Here is a 15,202-nt window from a genome sequence, read left to right on the forward strand (position 1 = left end):
AGTAGAATCTATCCATTTTTTAACCTTTTCTTGATGACCAAAGTGTCATCATTGGGGTTAGTTACTGGCGTCATTGCATGAAATCATCAAACAGAGGTGGTCTCAGGACCTAAATTAGAGCAGTACTCCCTCTCCTATAAATTGAACTATATAAAGTATGCTAATTTTAATAAATGTAAAGCAGATTTGAATGATGAAATAATGTGATTATATAAAGCATGGTTTCTCTTCTTTTTGTATTTCCTTACATATTTGAGACCATGCTATGGATACCAGTTTACATTCTGTCAGTCATTAAAATGTCTGTCATTTTAGTGGCTGTGTAAATACTCTGTCGTGTGGGTGTACTGAGCTTGAACAGTTGGAAGTTTTGGTGTCTAGTTTTTGTCTTATTAATAAGGCATTATACATAAGCTTTTGTCTGTATTTTATGTGATTTCTACCCAGAAACTGGAATTATAAGGTCATAAGTTATGATCATTTTTAAGACTCTTAATGTGCTTTGTCAAAATTCTCATAGACCTTTAAGGTTTTACATATTTATTTATTGTTGAGAAAGTTACTTATATATAGGGAAAAATCTAGAAGTATTTGCACATTTGGTTCTAAAGTTAAGAAATTGGTTGTGTTTGCATTAGCAAATAGATGATAAATATCCTGAAAAACTAACCTTGTATTTATTATTTTTAAATAAACTCAAAAGGACCATTCTTAAGGACAGCCGATTTTTCCGTTACTTGCACACAGCTGTGATAGTGAGTGGAACCATGCTGGTGTTTGGAGGAAACACACACAATGACACATCCATGAGCCATGGCGCCAAATGCTTCTCTTCAGATTTCATGGCTTACGACATTGGTAAGTTTCCCAAAGCCATTTTAGTTTTGAAGAATCTTCTTTTGTCTATAAGCAGCATTTTATTTGTGTATGTATGTCTGTATGTTTATTTTTGAGAGAGAGAGCATGAGTGGGGGAAGGGAAGAGAGAGAGAGGGAGACAGAGAATCTGAGCCAGGTTTCACCTGTTAGTGCAGACACCAATGTGGGGCTTTGACCCATGAACCACAAGATCATGACCTGAGCGGAAGTCGGATGCTCAACTGACTGAGCCACCCAGGCGCCCTATACATAACAACATTTTAGAAGAAACTGAAAATATTGGGAGTTGAAAATGGTCAGGCCATTTGAAAGAGGTACAAATGGTTTATTCTAAAAATTTTTTAAAACATTTATTTATTTTTGAGAGAGAGAACACATGAGAGGTGGGTGTGGGGAGCAGAGAGAGAGGGGGACAGAGGATCTAAAGCGAGCCCCACATGGGGCTCACGCTCACAAGTGCAAGATCATGACCAGAACCAAAGCTGGATGCTTAACTGACTGAGCCACCCAGCCACCCCCCAAATGGTATTTTTTATATTCATATGACAAATATTGCACATCTATTAAAAAGTATTACTTCTATATTAAGTTCTTGTTTATATTTTTATTTAAATTTTTGATATTTTTCTATATTGAGTTCTATTAAGTGGAGTCACTCCCATCAATTGGTTGAATGTTAATTTTTGAGGATGGGTTGGGGTGAGCAGCCTGTGTGTTACAAATGAATGACTTATTTAATAGTGTTACGTAGTTGTTACCACCAGCATTGTGTTAAGTTGGTTTAACCAATAGCTTTATCTCATTCCCTAAAAATTGGTTTTACACATTCTTGATGTAATACTTTTTGACATGGAACTTTATAAAAAATTTTGGTGTGGTAATATACTTGACCAGAAGAGGGCAGTATGTGTTCATGCAAAACAAATACCAGAAGTTCTCTTGTATCATCAGATGTTCTTTTTTAACAGACATATATGTGCCAGCCACTAAGCTCGGAGATTGTAAGATGAGTAAATTACAGTGCTGGGACTCATAGTAGGGGAGGCAGAGAACAGACGATATAATTGCAATTCAGGGTGTTGCTTGCTCTTAGAAGAATACATGAAAGCATCTTTGGGCATTCTTTAACTCAAGAGAGTAAGGATTATGGTCAGGGAAATTCTTGAGGTCAGATCCAAATTCTTTGGACCTTGAGGTCAGGTCCAAATTCTTGAGGATGGTCCATCCAGGCTGGGTCCCCAGGAAGTCAGCTAGGTGAAGTTAGGCAGCACTTGTACCCTATTGCTGGGTATCTGGTGTGCCCATGGTAGAAGGTGCTTTTTACCAAGGCTGGAAGTAGAAGGAGAGGGACTGGGTCGGGAGGAAGGGAATAACTGGGTTTAGGTGCATGTTCATCTGGAGATGACTGTGGGACTGAGCCATACAGAGGTCAGTGGGAAGCCTTAGGCAGGGGCAAGCCTCTAGGAAGCATGTGTCATCAGGGATGAGCAGACAGCCAGAGGATGGATGGATAAAGAAGTTTGAAGGAGAGTGGAGACTGTGAAAACATGTCAGAGAAGCAGGAGGAAAGTGAGGCAAGATTGGTGACCTGTGAGGGAGGGGTTAACAATGGCTGCAGAGGAATTAAGTAAAACAAGGACTCTAGGTCCTGTTGGATTTGACAACAAAGATGTCCTTTGTTAGCCTATAGTCAGGGAGGAGGAGTAATCCAGATAGCAGCGATGTAAGGTCAGATGTACACCGTGAATGTTAAGTGTTTTAGTGAAAAAAGAAAAGAGAAAAAAACCCAACCCACTTCTCTGTGAAGGGAAGAAAAGGCTTACATAAATTGAGTGCCTCCTTGGGCACATTTAAATGCTGTGGTGAAAGCCAGGTGGAACAAGAGAAAGCAGTTCCCGCCATCCTGTGGTTTTAGGGAGGGAAGCAAGGTGGGTGGGCAGGAAGCTATGAGAGTTGGTGGCCTCTGTTCTCTGTGTGAAGAAGACCACAGAGTCTAGGCTGGAGAGAAGGAAGTGAAAGCTCTTATTGTCAGAGTTGAATAAAGGTCTGGATCAAGTGGAAGAACCTTTGCTTAGTGAGTATGAATGTCTGAGTGTCTCTGAGAGGGAGTGTGAGTAAGGTTGGCAGCGTTCTGCAGCACCAGTTGGATTAAGGTACAGAAGGGAAGTTGCTGACATGCAACAAAACAGAAAAATTGGTAGGTCTAGGGAACCTAGAAAAGGACTTTTTAAAAAACTAGGTGAAGTTTGAACTGGAAAATAATTATGGAACCCACATATTTTACTTACATAAGTTTTGAAAAATGTCACATTAAGAAACACTCTAGTGGGTAAAAGTGATAGGCGGCAGAGTGAGTGATGTGAGTGTCAAGGATGTTACATGCACTCTTGAATTAGAATTGCCATATTGTCCTGCCTCCCATGCCCTGTTGTTCTGCTGCTGCTGTATTTTACCTCCGAAATAATGGTGTGATTAAGAAAAACTGAGAGATACGTTTTATGAGTTGTGCTTGTTGCGGTCTTCTTCCCAAAAAAGATGCCAGTTCCTAACTGATTATGAATAGCAATTCCTTCTGAAATGCGTTTTTCTTGCTCCTAGCTTGTGACCGCTGGTCAGTGCTTCCCAGACCTGATCTTCATCATGACGTCAACAGATTTGGCCACTCCGCAGTCTTACACAACAGGTAATTAATTGGAGAAGAAGAAGCATTTGCTCCTTTTCTCTTGTGTTTAAAATGAAAGTGAGGTTACACATGAGGTAGTGGAGTTGGACTTACGTATTATTTGCAGGATTCCCTCAGTCCATTAGTTTTTCACGGAATTTTGTACATACGGATTTCCTGATTTATATTTAAAATATCTGGTGTGGGGAAATTCAAATCAAAACCATATTGAGGTACCACCTCACACTGGTCAGAGTGGCTGAAATGAACAACTCAGGAGACAACAGATGCTGGCGAGCATGTGGAGAAACGGGAACCTTCTTGCACTGTTGGTGGGAATGCAAACTGGTGCAGCTGCTCTGGAAAACAGTATGGAGGTTCCTCGAAAAATTAAAAATAGACCTACCCTACGACCCAGCAATAGCACTACTAGGAATTTATCCAAGGGATACAGGAGTGCTGATTCATAGGGGCACATGCACCCCAATGTTTATAGCAGCGCTATCAGCAATAGCCAAATTATGGAAAGATCCCCAATGTCCATCAACTGACAAATGGATAAAGAAGATGTGGTTTATATATACAAAGGAATACTGCTTGGCAATGAGAAAGGATGCAGTCCTGCCATTTGCAACAACGTGGATGGAACTGGAGGGTATTATGCTAAGTGAAATAAGTCAGGCAGAGAAAGACAGATATCATATATTTTCACTCATATGTGGAACTTGAGAAACATAACAGAAGACTGTGGGGGAAGGGAAGTGGAAAAAATAGTTTCAAACAGAGAGGGAGGCAAACCATAAGAGACTCTTAAATACAGGGAAGAAACTGAGGGTGGATGGTGAGGGAGGTGCGGGGGAGAGGGGAAAATGGGTGATGGGCATTGAGGAGGACACTGGTCGGGATGAGCACTGGGTGTTGTAAGTGATGAATCACGGGAATCAACCCCAAAACCAAGAGCACACTGTATACACTGTTAGTTAACTAACCTGACAATAAATTATATTAAAAAAAATTTCTTTTTTAAAGAGGAAAAAAATAAAATAAAATATCTGATGTTGATTTGAATTCCTTGTGATGCCAAGTTTGTTGGTGTGGTTTTGTTGGCATGCAGGGGTATGCAGCACGTTTGGTGCTGTCTCATGGGACAGCGCGAGTTATGCTCAGTTACTGTCTTCTGCCCTCTGCTATTCGCTGTTGTCTGCACCACTTGGGTTGTCAGGTCTCTCACAGTTGTACCTGAGTGGTAAGGAGAGATTTCAGTGGCGGGCGAGGTAGAGGAATGGAGATGGGAAGACTGCGAAACTTCATATAGATCAATCTGTAGTCTTTGGATAATCTGAAGTCTGTAGTCCATTTCCTTGCATCGCTCAAAAATGCCTGGCCCGAGCTAACAGAATTCTTCGTGAATCTGCCCCTGGAGAAGGAGGATCCAGAATGGCCACTCTGCCTGTTGCTTACTTTGTGCTTTAAAGATTTTTGATTTCCTAAACAGCCTAATCATGTTCTTAACTTTTCCCATTTTGTTTCAGCTGTTATGAGTGTTGTCTGTTTTACCTTCTAAAATTCTGAGCCTTATCAATCCTGGAACTATTTAAATGCTATAACGCCAACATTATGTTAGGATTTCCTTGACTTTCAAAATTTCTGTTGTTACGATGCAAGATGAGATGAAGACCTGGGATTAGGAAAAATGAGCCAGCAACATGTCTTGGGGATGTCGTGAGGGAAGAATCGACAGAATTCAGACACTTAGATATTGGGAAAAGGTGACATCTTTTTAAAGTAATAACTTAGCTGAAATTTAGTGATAAATATGGTTTTCCTATGAGAACATTTGATGGTATAGACTGACAACTTTACTAATTCGAAGTGTCATCTTAGATTGTAAGCTTGTACTTTATCAGTGTAGGAAAACCTGAAGTTTTCTAGTGTATGCATCCTGATGCTTTCATCTGAAAAGCCGCAGGGCCATTTTGTCGTCTTCTTGCCTACGGGTGTCTGGGCCTCTGCTTTATTCATCTTTGTGCCCCTGGTTCTCCTGGCACAGGATTTGACACATAATAGGCATTTGCTAAATCGTGACAGCTGTTAGTACAGTGATGGTAACTAGCAGATAAATGGATCTTCTATTAAAACATTCTTTGGTTTTATACAAACTCAGAGAAGTTGATAGTTTACCATACGATAGAATTTAACCACAAATCAGAATTAGGAATGGCTTGCCTGGGTTATAATAAGGTTTTCATTTTTGTGTAGTTCCAGTGGTATGTTTGGGCCTGTATGTGAATAATCTGTGCCTGTGGGGCAGGGTTGGGGGAGGGCAGCGGATGACGAGAGAGGCCACGGCTAGTTTAATCTTGTGAGAGAAAGAATTTACTCAAAGAGAAACTTGGATTCATATCATTTCTTCGTATCCCGTATTCCAAGTGGTGGTTTTTCTTAACTGATGAGCAGCGTTGGGTGAGCTGTGCCTCACTTAAGTTGTTGTTTTCGTGGGTTTTGTGAGGGAGGTGGGAAGAAGAGCTGGTTCTGAGGCACCGAGGCTGCGTAGATGCCGCTGCACCTTTCTCCGGCTCCAGGCCTTTTTGAAGGGCTCTGTGTACCTCCCATAGCCAACGTGTGACCAGATGGATTCAGAGTTGCTGAAAACACCAGCTGCACCAGGAGGGGGATGGAGCTTATTTGGTTGAAGCAGCAGATTGACTAGTTGAATCCAGACTGCTTAATGCGATACTAATCCAATAATGAGATTAAAAATTAAATGTGAGGCTCATTTTTGGTAATTGAAATGTGTCAATTTTTAAATATAATATATGGCAAATACAGAAGAGAGCCACAAAATCTTTATGCTTTAGTAAACTAGTCTTGTGTTAATTTGAAGGAAATTGAGGCAAGTGAGAGTAAATTACTTGACACGTCATTGTGGGTTAGTTCTAAACTTCCTGGCACGTTGTAGGATCTTGGAGTTGGAAGAGTTCTGGAAGTTACCTGCTCGGAACTTCCACTTAATGCAGGCATCCCGTTTAAACATGTCCAGGGATGGAAAACTCACCTAAGAAGGAAGCTCCTTCCTTTTCTGCAGATGCCAGTTATTAGCGGGTTCTCCTTAATATTGCCTGGAATCGACTTCTATCTTCTGTCTTCTGTCTTCTGCTGATTGATCTTGTTTCTGTTCTTCAGATTTTTGCAGGAGATTGTTATATTTAAGGGTAGTGCTGTGTCTCCTGTCTATACAGTCCCCAACCTAACTCTTTCTTCAGGTTCTGATCTGGTACAGTGGATGGCAGGATTGAGGATGTACCAGCACACATCACACAAGAGAGATACCATGTATGTGACAGATATGGCCCAGTATACTTTGTGATACAGACTGCATCATTTGCTGGCATTGGCCTTCCATGATAGCATTTAAGAACTTTCCCTGGAGCTGTTACACAACTGCTTTTATTTTGAATAGGTGTGATTCTGCATATATGGCCTGTTAAACAGCTTTATTCTGTGTTAATCACACAGAATAGGTGTGATTCTGCATATATGGCCTGTTACATATATCAACAACAGGAGCTGATATACACAACAAATTGAATATACTAAAAGTCTATAGTTTGATAAATTTTGACATAAGTATACACTTGTAAAATCATCACCACAATCAAGATAACATATCCATCACCCACAAACGTCCTTGTTCAAAAATGTCCCCTGTCTTTATTCATGAGGGATATTACTCCATTGTTTTATGTTTTTTTATGACATATTTGTCTGATTAATACTGGACAGAATAAATTGAGAGGTATTCTTTCCCCCTTTATTTTCTGGAAGAGTTCATAAAGGATTGGTATTACTACTTTACATGTTTGATGTTTGGTAGAATTCATCAGGGACTTGGTAGAATTCATCTGGGCCTGGGCTTTTCTTCGTGGGAAGATTTTTAATTGGTAATCCAGTCTCTTTACTTGTGGTACGTTTATCTATTCAGATTTCCTATTTTTTGTTAAGCAGTTTCTTTAGCTTTTTTTTTTTAATTGTGATAAAATTTTCATAACGTAAGATTTACCATCTTAACCAGTTTTAAGCGTATGGTTTAGTGGCACTAGGTGTGTTCATATTGTGTGTAACCATCACTGCCATTCATCTCCTGAACTTTTTCATCATGCACAATTGAAACTGTCTCCCCATTAAACAGTAACTCCTCATTCTGCTCTGCCCCCCTGTCTTTGGCAACCAGCATTCTCCTTTCTGTCTCTGTGAATTTAACTCCTTTGGGTACCTTTAGTTGGAATCATACAGTGTTTGTATTGTTGTGGCTAGCTTATTTCACTTAGCAGAATATCATCAGGGTTCATTCATCCATGCTGTACATGTGTCAGAATTTCTTTCCTTTTTAAGACTGAATAATAAATATTCCCTTGTGCATATATTCCACATTCTGTTTATCAGTAGACACTTGGTTTGCTTCCAACTTTGCCTGTTGCAAATAATGCTGCTGTAAACATGGATGTACAAATACGTATTTGAGTCGTAGCTTTCAGTTATTTTTTTTAATTTATTTTTTAAAATTTACATCCAAGTTAGCATATAGTGCAACAATGATTTCAGGAGTAGATTCCTTAATGCCCCTTACCCATTTAGCCCACCCCCCGTCCCACAACCCCTCCAGTAACCCTCTGTTTGTTCTCCATATTTAAGAGTCTCTTATGTTTTGTCCCCCTCCCTGTTCTTACATGATTTTTCCTTTCCTTCCCTTATGTTCATCTGTTTTGTATCTTAAAGTCCTCATATGAGTGAAGTCATATGATATTTGTCTTTCTCTAATTCCGCTTAGCATTATACACTCTAGTTCCATCCACGTAGTTGCAACTGGCAAGATTTCATTCTTTTTGGTTGCCGAGTAATACTCCATTGTATGTATATACCACATCTTCTTTATCCATTCATCCATCGATGGACATTTGGGCTCTTTACACACTTTGGCTATTGTTGATAGTCTAGCTTTCATTCTTTGGGGTATATACCCAGAAGTTGAATTGCTGAATCATGTTGTAGCTCTACTTTTTAATTTTTTGAAGAATGAGTCACTTTCAGTAGTAAGTCTTACTAGGAATTTGTTGCATTTAAGTTGTCTAATTTGTTTGCATAAAAGTTCATAGTATTTCTTTATATGCTTTGTAATCTTTATAAGGTCAACAATGATGTCTCTTCTTCATTCCTAATTTTGTTAATTTATTTTCCGTCTATGTTCTTGGTCATTCTAGCCAAAGCGTTGTCAATTTTGTTGATTTTTTAAAGAACAAACTATTGATTTCATTTATTTTTCTCTGTTTTTTTTGTATATATTTTATTGTTTTTTTCTATATCATTTTCTCCCTTCTGATTGCTTTGGGTTTAGTTTGTTTTTCTTTTTCTAGTTTCTTGAGGTTATTGATTTTAGATCCTTTTTCCCCCAATGTATGTGTTTAAAGCTGTAAGTTTGTCTGTAAGCACTACTTTAATCCCATCCCATAAACTTTTAAAATGGCATATTTTTGTTTTTATTTAGTTAAAAATATTCTCTAATTTCCCTTGTGATTTCTTCTTTGACCCATAGATTATTCAGAATATGTTGTTTGTTTTTCAGATGTTTGTAGAGTTCACAGACTTTCTGCCTGTTGATTTCTAATTTAATTCCATTTTGGGGATTAGAGAACATATTTTGAAGATTTCTTTTCTTAAAACACTTATTGAAGGGAGTGGGGGAAAAAACGCAAATATTTACTGAGTTTTTTTTATGGTCTAGCATATATGGTCTATTCTGGAGAATGTTCCATGTGCCCTTGAAAAGAATATATGTGTTATTCTATTTGGGTGGAGTGTTCCATAGTTGTCAGTTAAGTCAGATTGGTTGATAATGTTGTTCAAGTGTTGTGTATCCTTGTTGATTTTATGCCTAGTTGTTTTCTCATTAAGAGTGAGATGTTGAAGTCTTCAACTATTATTGTTACTTTACTCTTTCTCAGTAAGGCAGTCCTGCCAGCAAAAGAATTTTCTTAGTCTTTGTTTATCTGGGGATGTCTTTATTTCAGTTTCATTGTGGAAGGATAGTTTTGTTGGTTAAAAAAATGTTATTTGACGCTTTTTACTTTCTGTACTTTGAATATCTCAGTCCTCTGCCTTCTGGCTTCCATTGTGTCTTAGCCATTAATCTTAGTGTGATTCTCTTGTATGTGATGAGTTATCCTGCTTTTTTGCTTTCAAGAGTTTCTCTTTGTTTGGGTTTTTTAGCAGTTTTTATTAATTAATTAATTAGTTAATTTGTTTTCAGGAGTAGAATTTAGTGATTCATCACTTACATATAACATCCAGGGCTCAACACAACGAACACCCTCCTAATACTCATCACCCATTTAGCCCATTCCCTGCCCACCTTCCCTCAGCAGTTTTTAATTATAATGTGTGTAAGTATGGATCTTTTTGCGATTATCCTACTTGGAGTTTGTTGAATTTTATGGATGTATAGATTAATAATTTTCATCAAATCTGGGGAGTTTTCAACCATTATTTCTTTAAATGTGTTTTCTGTTCTCTCTTTTTTCTTTCTGGGACTCCCATTATGCTTATGTATGATGCTTGATAGTTTCCCACAAGTCTCTGATGCTCTTTTCATTTTCTTTGATTTAAAAAATTTTTTTCTTCAGATTATATAATCGTTATTGATATATCTTTTTTTAATTTTTAGGATTTTATTTAAATCCAAATTAGTTAACATATAGTATAATAATGATTTCAGGAATAGAATTTAGTGGTTCATCACTTACATATAACACCCAGTGCTCATCCCAACAAGTGCCCTCCTTAATGGCCATCACCCATTTAGCCCATCCCCCCATCCACCTCCCCTCCAGCAACCCTCAGTTTGTTCTCTGTATTTAAGAGTCCCTTATGGTACTATTGATGTATGTTTAAATTCACTGTTTCTTTCCTCTGCCAGGTCAAGTCAGCTGAGTCCCTCTAGTGAATTTTTCATTTCACTTACTGTACTTTTCAACTCCAGAACTTCCTTTTAATTGTTCCTTATAATTTGTATCTCTTTATGGGTATTCTTGACCTGTTGAGTTGCTGATATCCTATGTTGACTTAATTCTTCAGACAGTTTTCTTTGAATATATTTGTAATAGCTGATTTGAAGCCTTTGTCTCTTGAGTCCAACATGTGGGCCATCCCAGAGACCGTTTTGATGGACTGTTTTGCTTCCTCTGTTTGGTTCACACTCTTGTTTCTTTGCGTATATTGTAACATTTTATTGAAACGGAAACATTTTAGGTAATATCAGATGTGGATTCTGATTCCCCCACCTTCACCACTGTGGGTTGTTGCTGTTTGTTTAGTGTCTTGTCTAGACTGATTCAGTAGTCTGTCTCCCCCAGTGCACCACTGCTGATTTTTCTGCCTAGTTTTTTTTTTTTTTCCCCTTGTTTTTATTTTTAAACCTGACTTACTAGGGGTTGCCTCTAAAGAGTCCTAGGGTTTTGTGTTTTGTTTTTGTTTTTTAAGTGGTAGGGGAGAGAATGGTTTTTAGATACCACAATCTAAATACCAGTTATATTCATTGCAACTAGGTTGGTTCTACCCTTTTAACAAGATAAGTCAAAGAGACGCTTTGTTGGACTGCCTGGCTGGCTCTGTGGGTTAAGTGTCCCACTTTGACTCAGGTCATGGTTTCATGGTTCATGAGTTCAAGCCCCACATCAGGTTCTCTGCTGTCAGCCCAGAGCCCACTTCAGATCCTGTCTCCCTCTCTCTCTCTGCCCCTCCTCCACTTGCACTTCTCTCTGTCTCTCAAAAATAAACATTAAAAAATTTTTTCAAAGAAAAGCTTTGTTGTTCTTGTTTTTAAAATGAAAACCGGTGTGTGTGTGTGTGTGTGTGTGTGTGTGTGTGCGCGCGCATGTGTCTGTGTGTGTTTGATTTCCTTTTTCCCCTCCCCTCACTAGATAAATGGTAACATACAATATATACTTTTCTCTGCATTTCCTTTTTTTTCACATAGCAATATATCCTGAAGGTCACTCCACAGCAGTATGTAGAAATCGTGCTCATTTCTTTTTACATCTACCGACTGCTGTTTCATTGTGTGGATATACCATTGTTTATTCACATCACATCCCGAATTGATGGGCATTTGCGGACATTTTGTCTAAGGATTGTAAGAAGCATTCCATGCATTTGTTCATAGAAGCTTTCAGTAAACTATGCCTCTCCTTTTTTTTTTTCTCCCTGTAGCACCATGTATGTATTTGGTGGTTTCAATAGTCTCCTCCTCAGTGACATCCTGGTATTCACCTCGGAACAGTGTGAAGCACACCGGAGTGAAGCTGTTTGTCTAGCGGCAGGACCCGGCATCCGGTGTGTGTGGGACACAGGGTCATCTCAGTGCATCTCCTGGGAGTTGGCAACTGAAGCACAAGAAGAAAAGTTAAAATCAGAATGTTTTTCCAAAGGAAGTATGTTTTTATCCTTTTCTTAAAATTTAATTAATTTGAAATCTCACTTTGTCTGATTCGTGGAAGCACTTAGGATATATTCATTTTTTATCTTCATTTTATTATCCAGAATTATTTGGTAATAACTGGAGCAAAGGCTTATGGGTGATTAAAAATTGGTTTCTAAACATTTTTTTTTTAATTTTTTTTTTTAACGTTTATTCATTTTTGAGACAGAGAGAGACAGAACATGAACAGGGGAGGAGCAGAGAGAGAGGGAGACACAGAATCTGAAACAGGCTCCAGGCTCTGAGCTGTCAGCACAGAGCCCGACGTGGGTCTCAAACTCACGGACCGTGAGATCATGACCTGAGCCGAAGTCGGACGCTTAACCGACCAAGCCACCCAGGCGCCCCAATTTCTAAACATTTTTACGATAGATGGGATCATGCCACATGGCTCCTAGAAGCCATGAGTGATGGAGACAAAACTTTAGTATTGCATAGATTTTTGTATACCAACTCCTGAACCTAGCAGTTGGTCTCAGGCAATGCAATCCAGGAGAACCTTTTTGTGATGATGAAAGTATATTACATGTGCATTGTCTCAGTATGGGAGCTACTAGTCACATGTGGCTATATGAGACACTTGAAATGAGACTGGTGAGACCAAAGAATTGAATTTTAAACTTTAGTTAAATTAAAAAATTACAGGGGCGCCTGGGTGGCTCAGTAGGTTAACCGTCCGACTTTGGCCCAGGTCACGAACTCGTGGTTTGTGAGTTCGAGCCCTGTGTCGGGCTCTGTGCTGACAGCTCAGAGCCTGGAGCCTGCTTTGGATTCCGTGTCTCCCTTTCTCTCTGCCCCTCCCCCACTCATGCTCTGTTTCTCTCTGTCTCAGAAATAAATAAACATTTTAAAAAATTAAAAAAAAATTACATGAGGCTAGTGGCTACCCTATTGGATTATGCAGTTCTGATGTTAAGGATGAGATTAAGAGGGGCAACCCAGAAAAGCTATGTTGGAGTAGATTGTTCTAGTGGATAGAGGCAGAGTTGCTCTCTTTGCAGAGTACTCTTTTGTAGCTTCTCTAGTTGGGCACAGCAATGATAGCAAGGCAAGAGAGTTGCTGAGGATGACCAGTGGTCCTAGCTTTTAGAACCACTCCTTAATGTTTTCCAGGCTTTCTTCATCTTGTCTACTTAGCTTCTTATGGTTTTGCTCTGGCTTACAGCACAGTGTAATACAGTGAGATAATATCTGTAATAAAGTGAGGTAATATCCTACCTTTAAAAGTAAGAAAAATGTCTCTGCAAAGTATTTGTTCACTTCAATTAATTTAAAGAATGTTGACTGAATTTCTTAACTGTTAGAGTTGGTGTAGCATGTTACCATGAGGGTTATGGTGGATAGAGTCAGCTTTTACTGTCCTAGAATGCTTCAAATTAAGATGAGTATAAATCCTCAAAAAGGACACCCAGGCAACTTCCCAGTGAGTGCTGAAGAACAGAGAGGACCAGAACCTGGTAGGGTTCAAAGGGATAAAATCTGTGAAATTGGGTTTTTTTTTTAATCCAGGTTTTAAAAGTTCAAATTAAATGTACATGATTATAGAAAATAATATTTAATTACCTTAGATGGTTCAGTATGAATCCCTTTGCTGTGAACTTATCTCAGATGTCATATCCCTGGTCACTCTTCTTTCTGTGTGGGCCCAGTCCATGGGGCGATGACCAGAGGAGGACATCAGCAACCCAAGGAGCATGCTTCGTGGGGGTGGGCCCTGCCTTGTCTTGTCTATGGGTTCCATCATGTGCCATGTTCACAAGTGGATCAACAGATGAAGCAGCATGGTTGTATGGGCTCTCTTTTGTTGCTGACCTTGGCCTGTCAGGGGTCCACAGGAGATGCAGCAGGTCTGTAGTAGCCCAGAAGATCTCAAACTTAACACTCTTAGATTTACCTACATGTGTACAGAATGTATCTCAGCCTGGTGCCTCCTTTGGGCTTCTGTGGTGCTGCCTGCTTCCTGTGCCCAGATTAGCCTTGCATTTACAGCCAGGAGGAGTGGTTTGGTCTGTGACGTTACTTTGTTTGGGTCCTCGACAGCTCTTGGTGTTCATTCTATTGCTAGCTGCTTTTTTTCTCGGGGAAAAAAGTATTCAGAGAACCTGACCTGCTTCCATTATATCTCATTATCGTTGAATGAAATGAACATATCTTTGTTTTTCCCCCTCTGTGTACTTTCTATGGGAGTAGGGGGCTTACAGAAGAGTGTTTCTTTAAACTTCTTACTTATTTCTAAATATTCTTTTAACCTGAGCACACCAGTATATTTTCCTGCCAGTTTTACTTATTTTACTTCCCATCCCTTGTTAACATTTTTTAAAAACCTTAGTCTCAGATTTTTCTGAGGAGGAGCTGTCACAGTTGATGAATTTTTCTTCTTTTCGTAGCTCTTGACCATGACAGATGCGACCAGCACACTGATTGTTACAGCTGCACAGCCAACACCAACGACTGCCACTGGTGCAATGACCATTGTGTCCCTGTGAACCACAGCTGCACGGAAGGCCAGGTCAGGGGCCGTTTCTCAAGGATTTCAGAGGATGAAAGGGTCCCCGGGCGGTGGGGGGGGGGGGGGGGGGTCAGGTGTAAGACTATAGTGTGTATGGTACAAATACTGGCCCAGACTTATTTTTAAAACCTGTGGTGTGGATTTGGATTTTATTATATTGCTTAGGTTTTCTTTTAGGAAGGGCTGCTATGTGCATCATAATTTCAAAGGTCCTGCTGGCCACAAGGGTTGATGTGTAGTGTTTTAGAAGAGAGCAGGACTATTCTTCTGTGTACTCCCTACTCCTTAGAGGCATGACTGTAGCTAAGTGCTAGATGTTTGGTGTGAGTGAGCTCACTCTACCTGTGCAAGCTTTTGGGAACAAGTTTTAGAACTTGAGACTGAAGGTGAGTCAGGCAACTTTGCAGAATCTCCTTTTTTAGGTTCTAGGGCAAAAAATAATAGAATGACTCAGCTTCTATAGTTTGTGACAGTTTATTCCACAAAGCAGTTCATAAAATATGAAAGTTTTAAATTGTTTGGGAGGCTTTTGAAAAGCAGTGGGTTGAACGCCGCCATTTCACAAATGAGCAGGTAGAAGATTGGTGTTTAAAATAGAGCACCTTGCCTCCTTCCTGGGTCAA

At 39.4% G+C, this 15,202-nt stretch overlaps 1 protein-coding gene across 5 annotated transcripts in view; it reads left to right on the top strand.

Moving 5' to 3' along the window:
- The window catches only part of ATRN (attractin), a 160,533-nt gene that overhangs the window by 66,171 nt on the left and 79,160 nt on the right, over positions 1-15,202 (top strand). For all 5 annotated transcript variants that reach the window (XM_045445175.1, XM_045445171.1, XM_045445172.1 and 2 more), the window contains exons 10-13: positions 704-858; positions 3,477-3,561; positions 11,803-12,023; positions 14,458-14,579. In XM_045445175.1, the coding sequence (XP_045301131.1) occupies positions 704-858; positions 3,477-3,561; positions 11,803-12,023; positions 14,458-14,579 (583 nt within the window). The remainder of the gene's footprint in view (positions 1-703; positions 859-3,476; positions 3,562-11,802; positions 12,024-14,457; positions 14,580-15,202) is intronic.

This window comes from Leopardus geoffroyi, chromosome A3 (genome assembly GCF_018350155.1).
Source record: "Leopardus geoffroyi isolate Oge1 chromosome A3, O.geoffroyi_Oge1_pat1.0, whole genome shotgun sequence".
Classification (NCBI taxonomy): Eukaryota; Metazoa; Chordata; class Mammalia; order Carnivora; family Felidae; genus Leopardus; species Leopardus geoffroyi.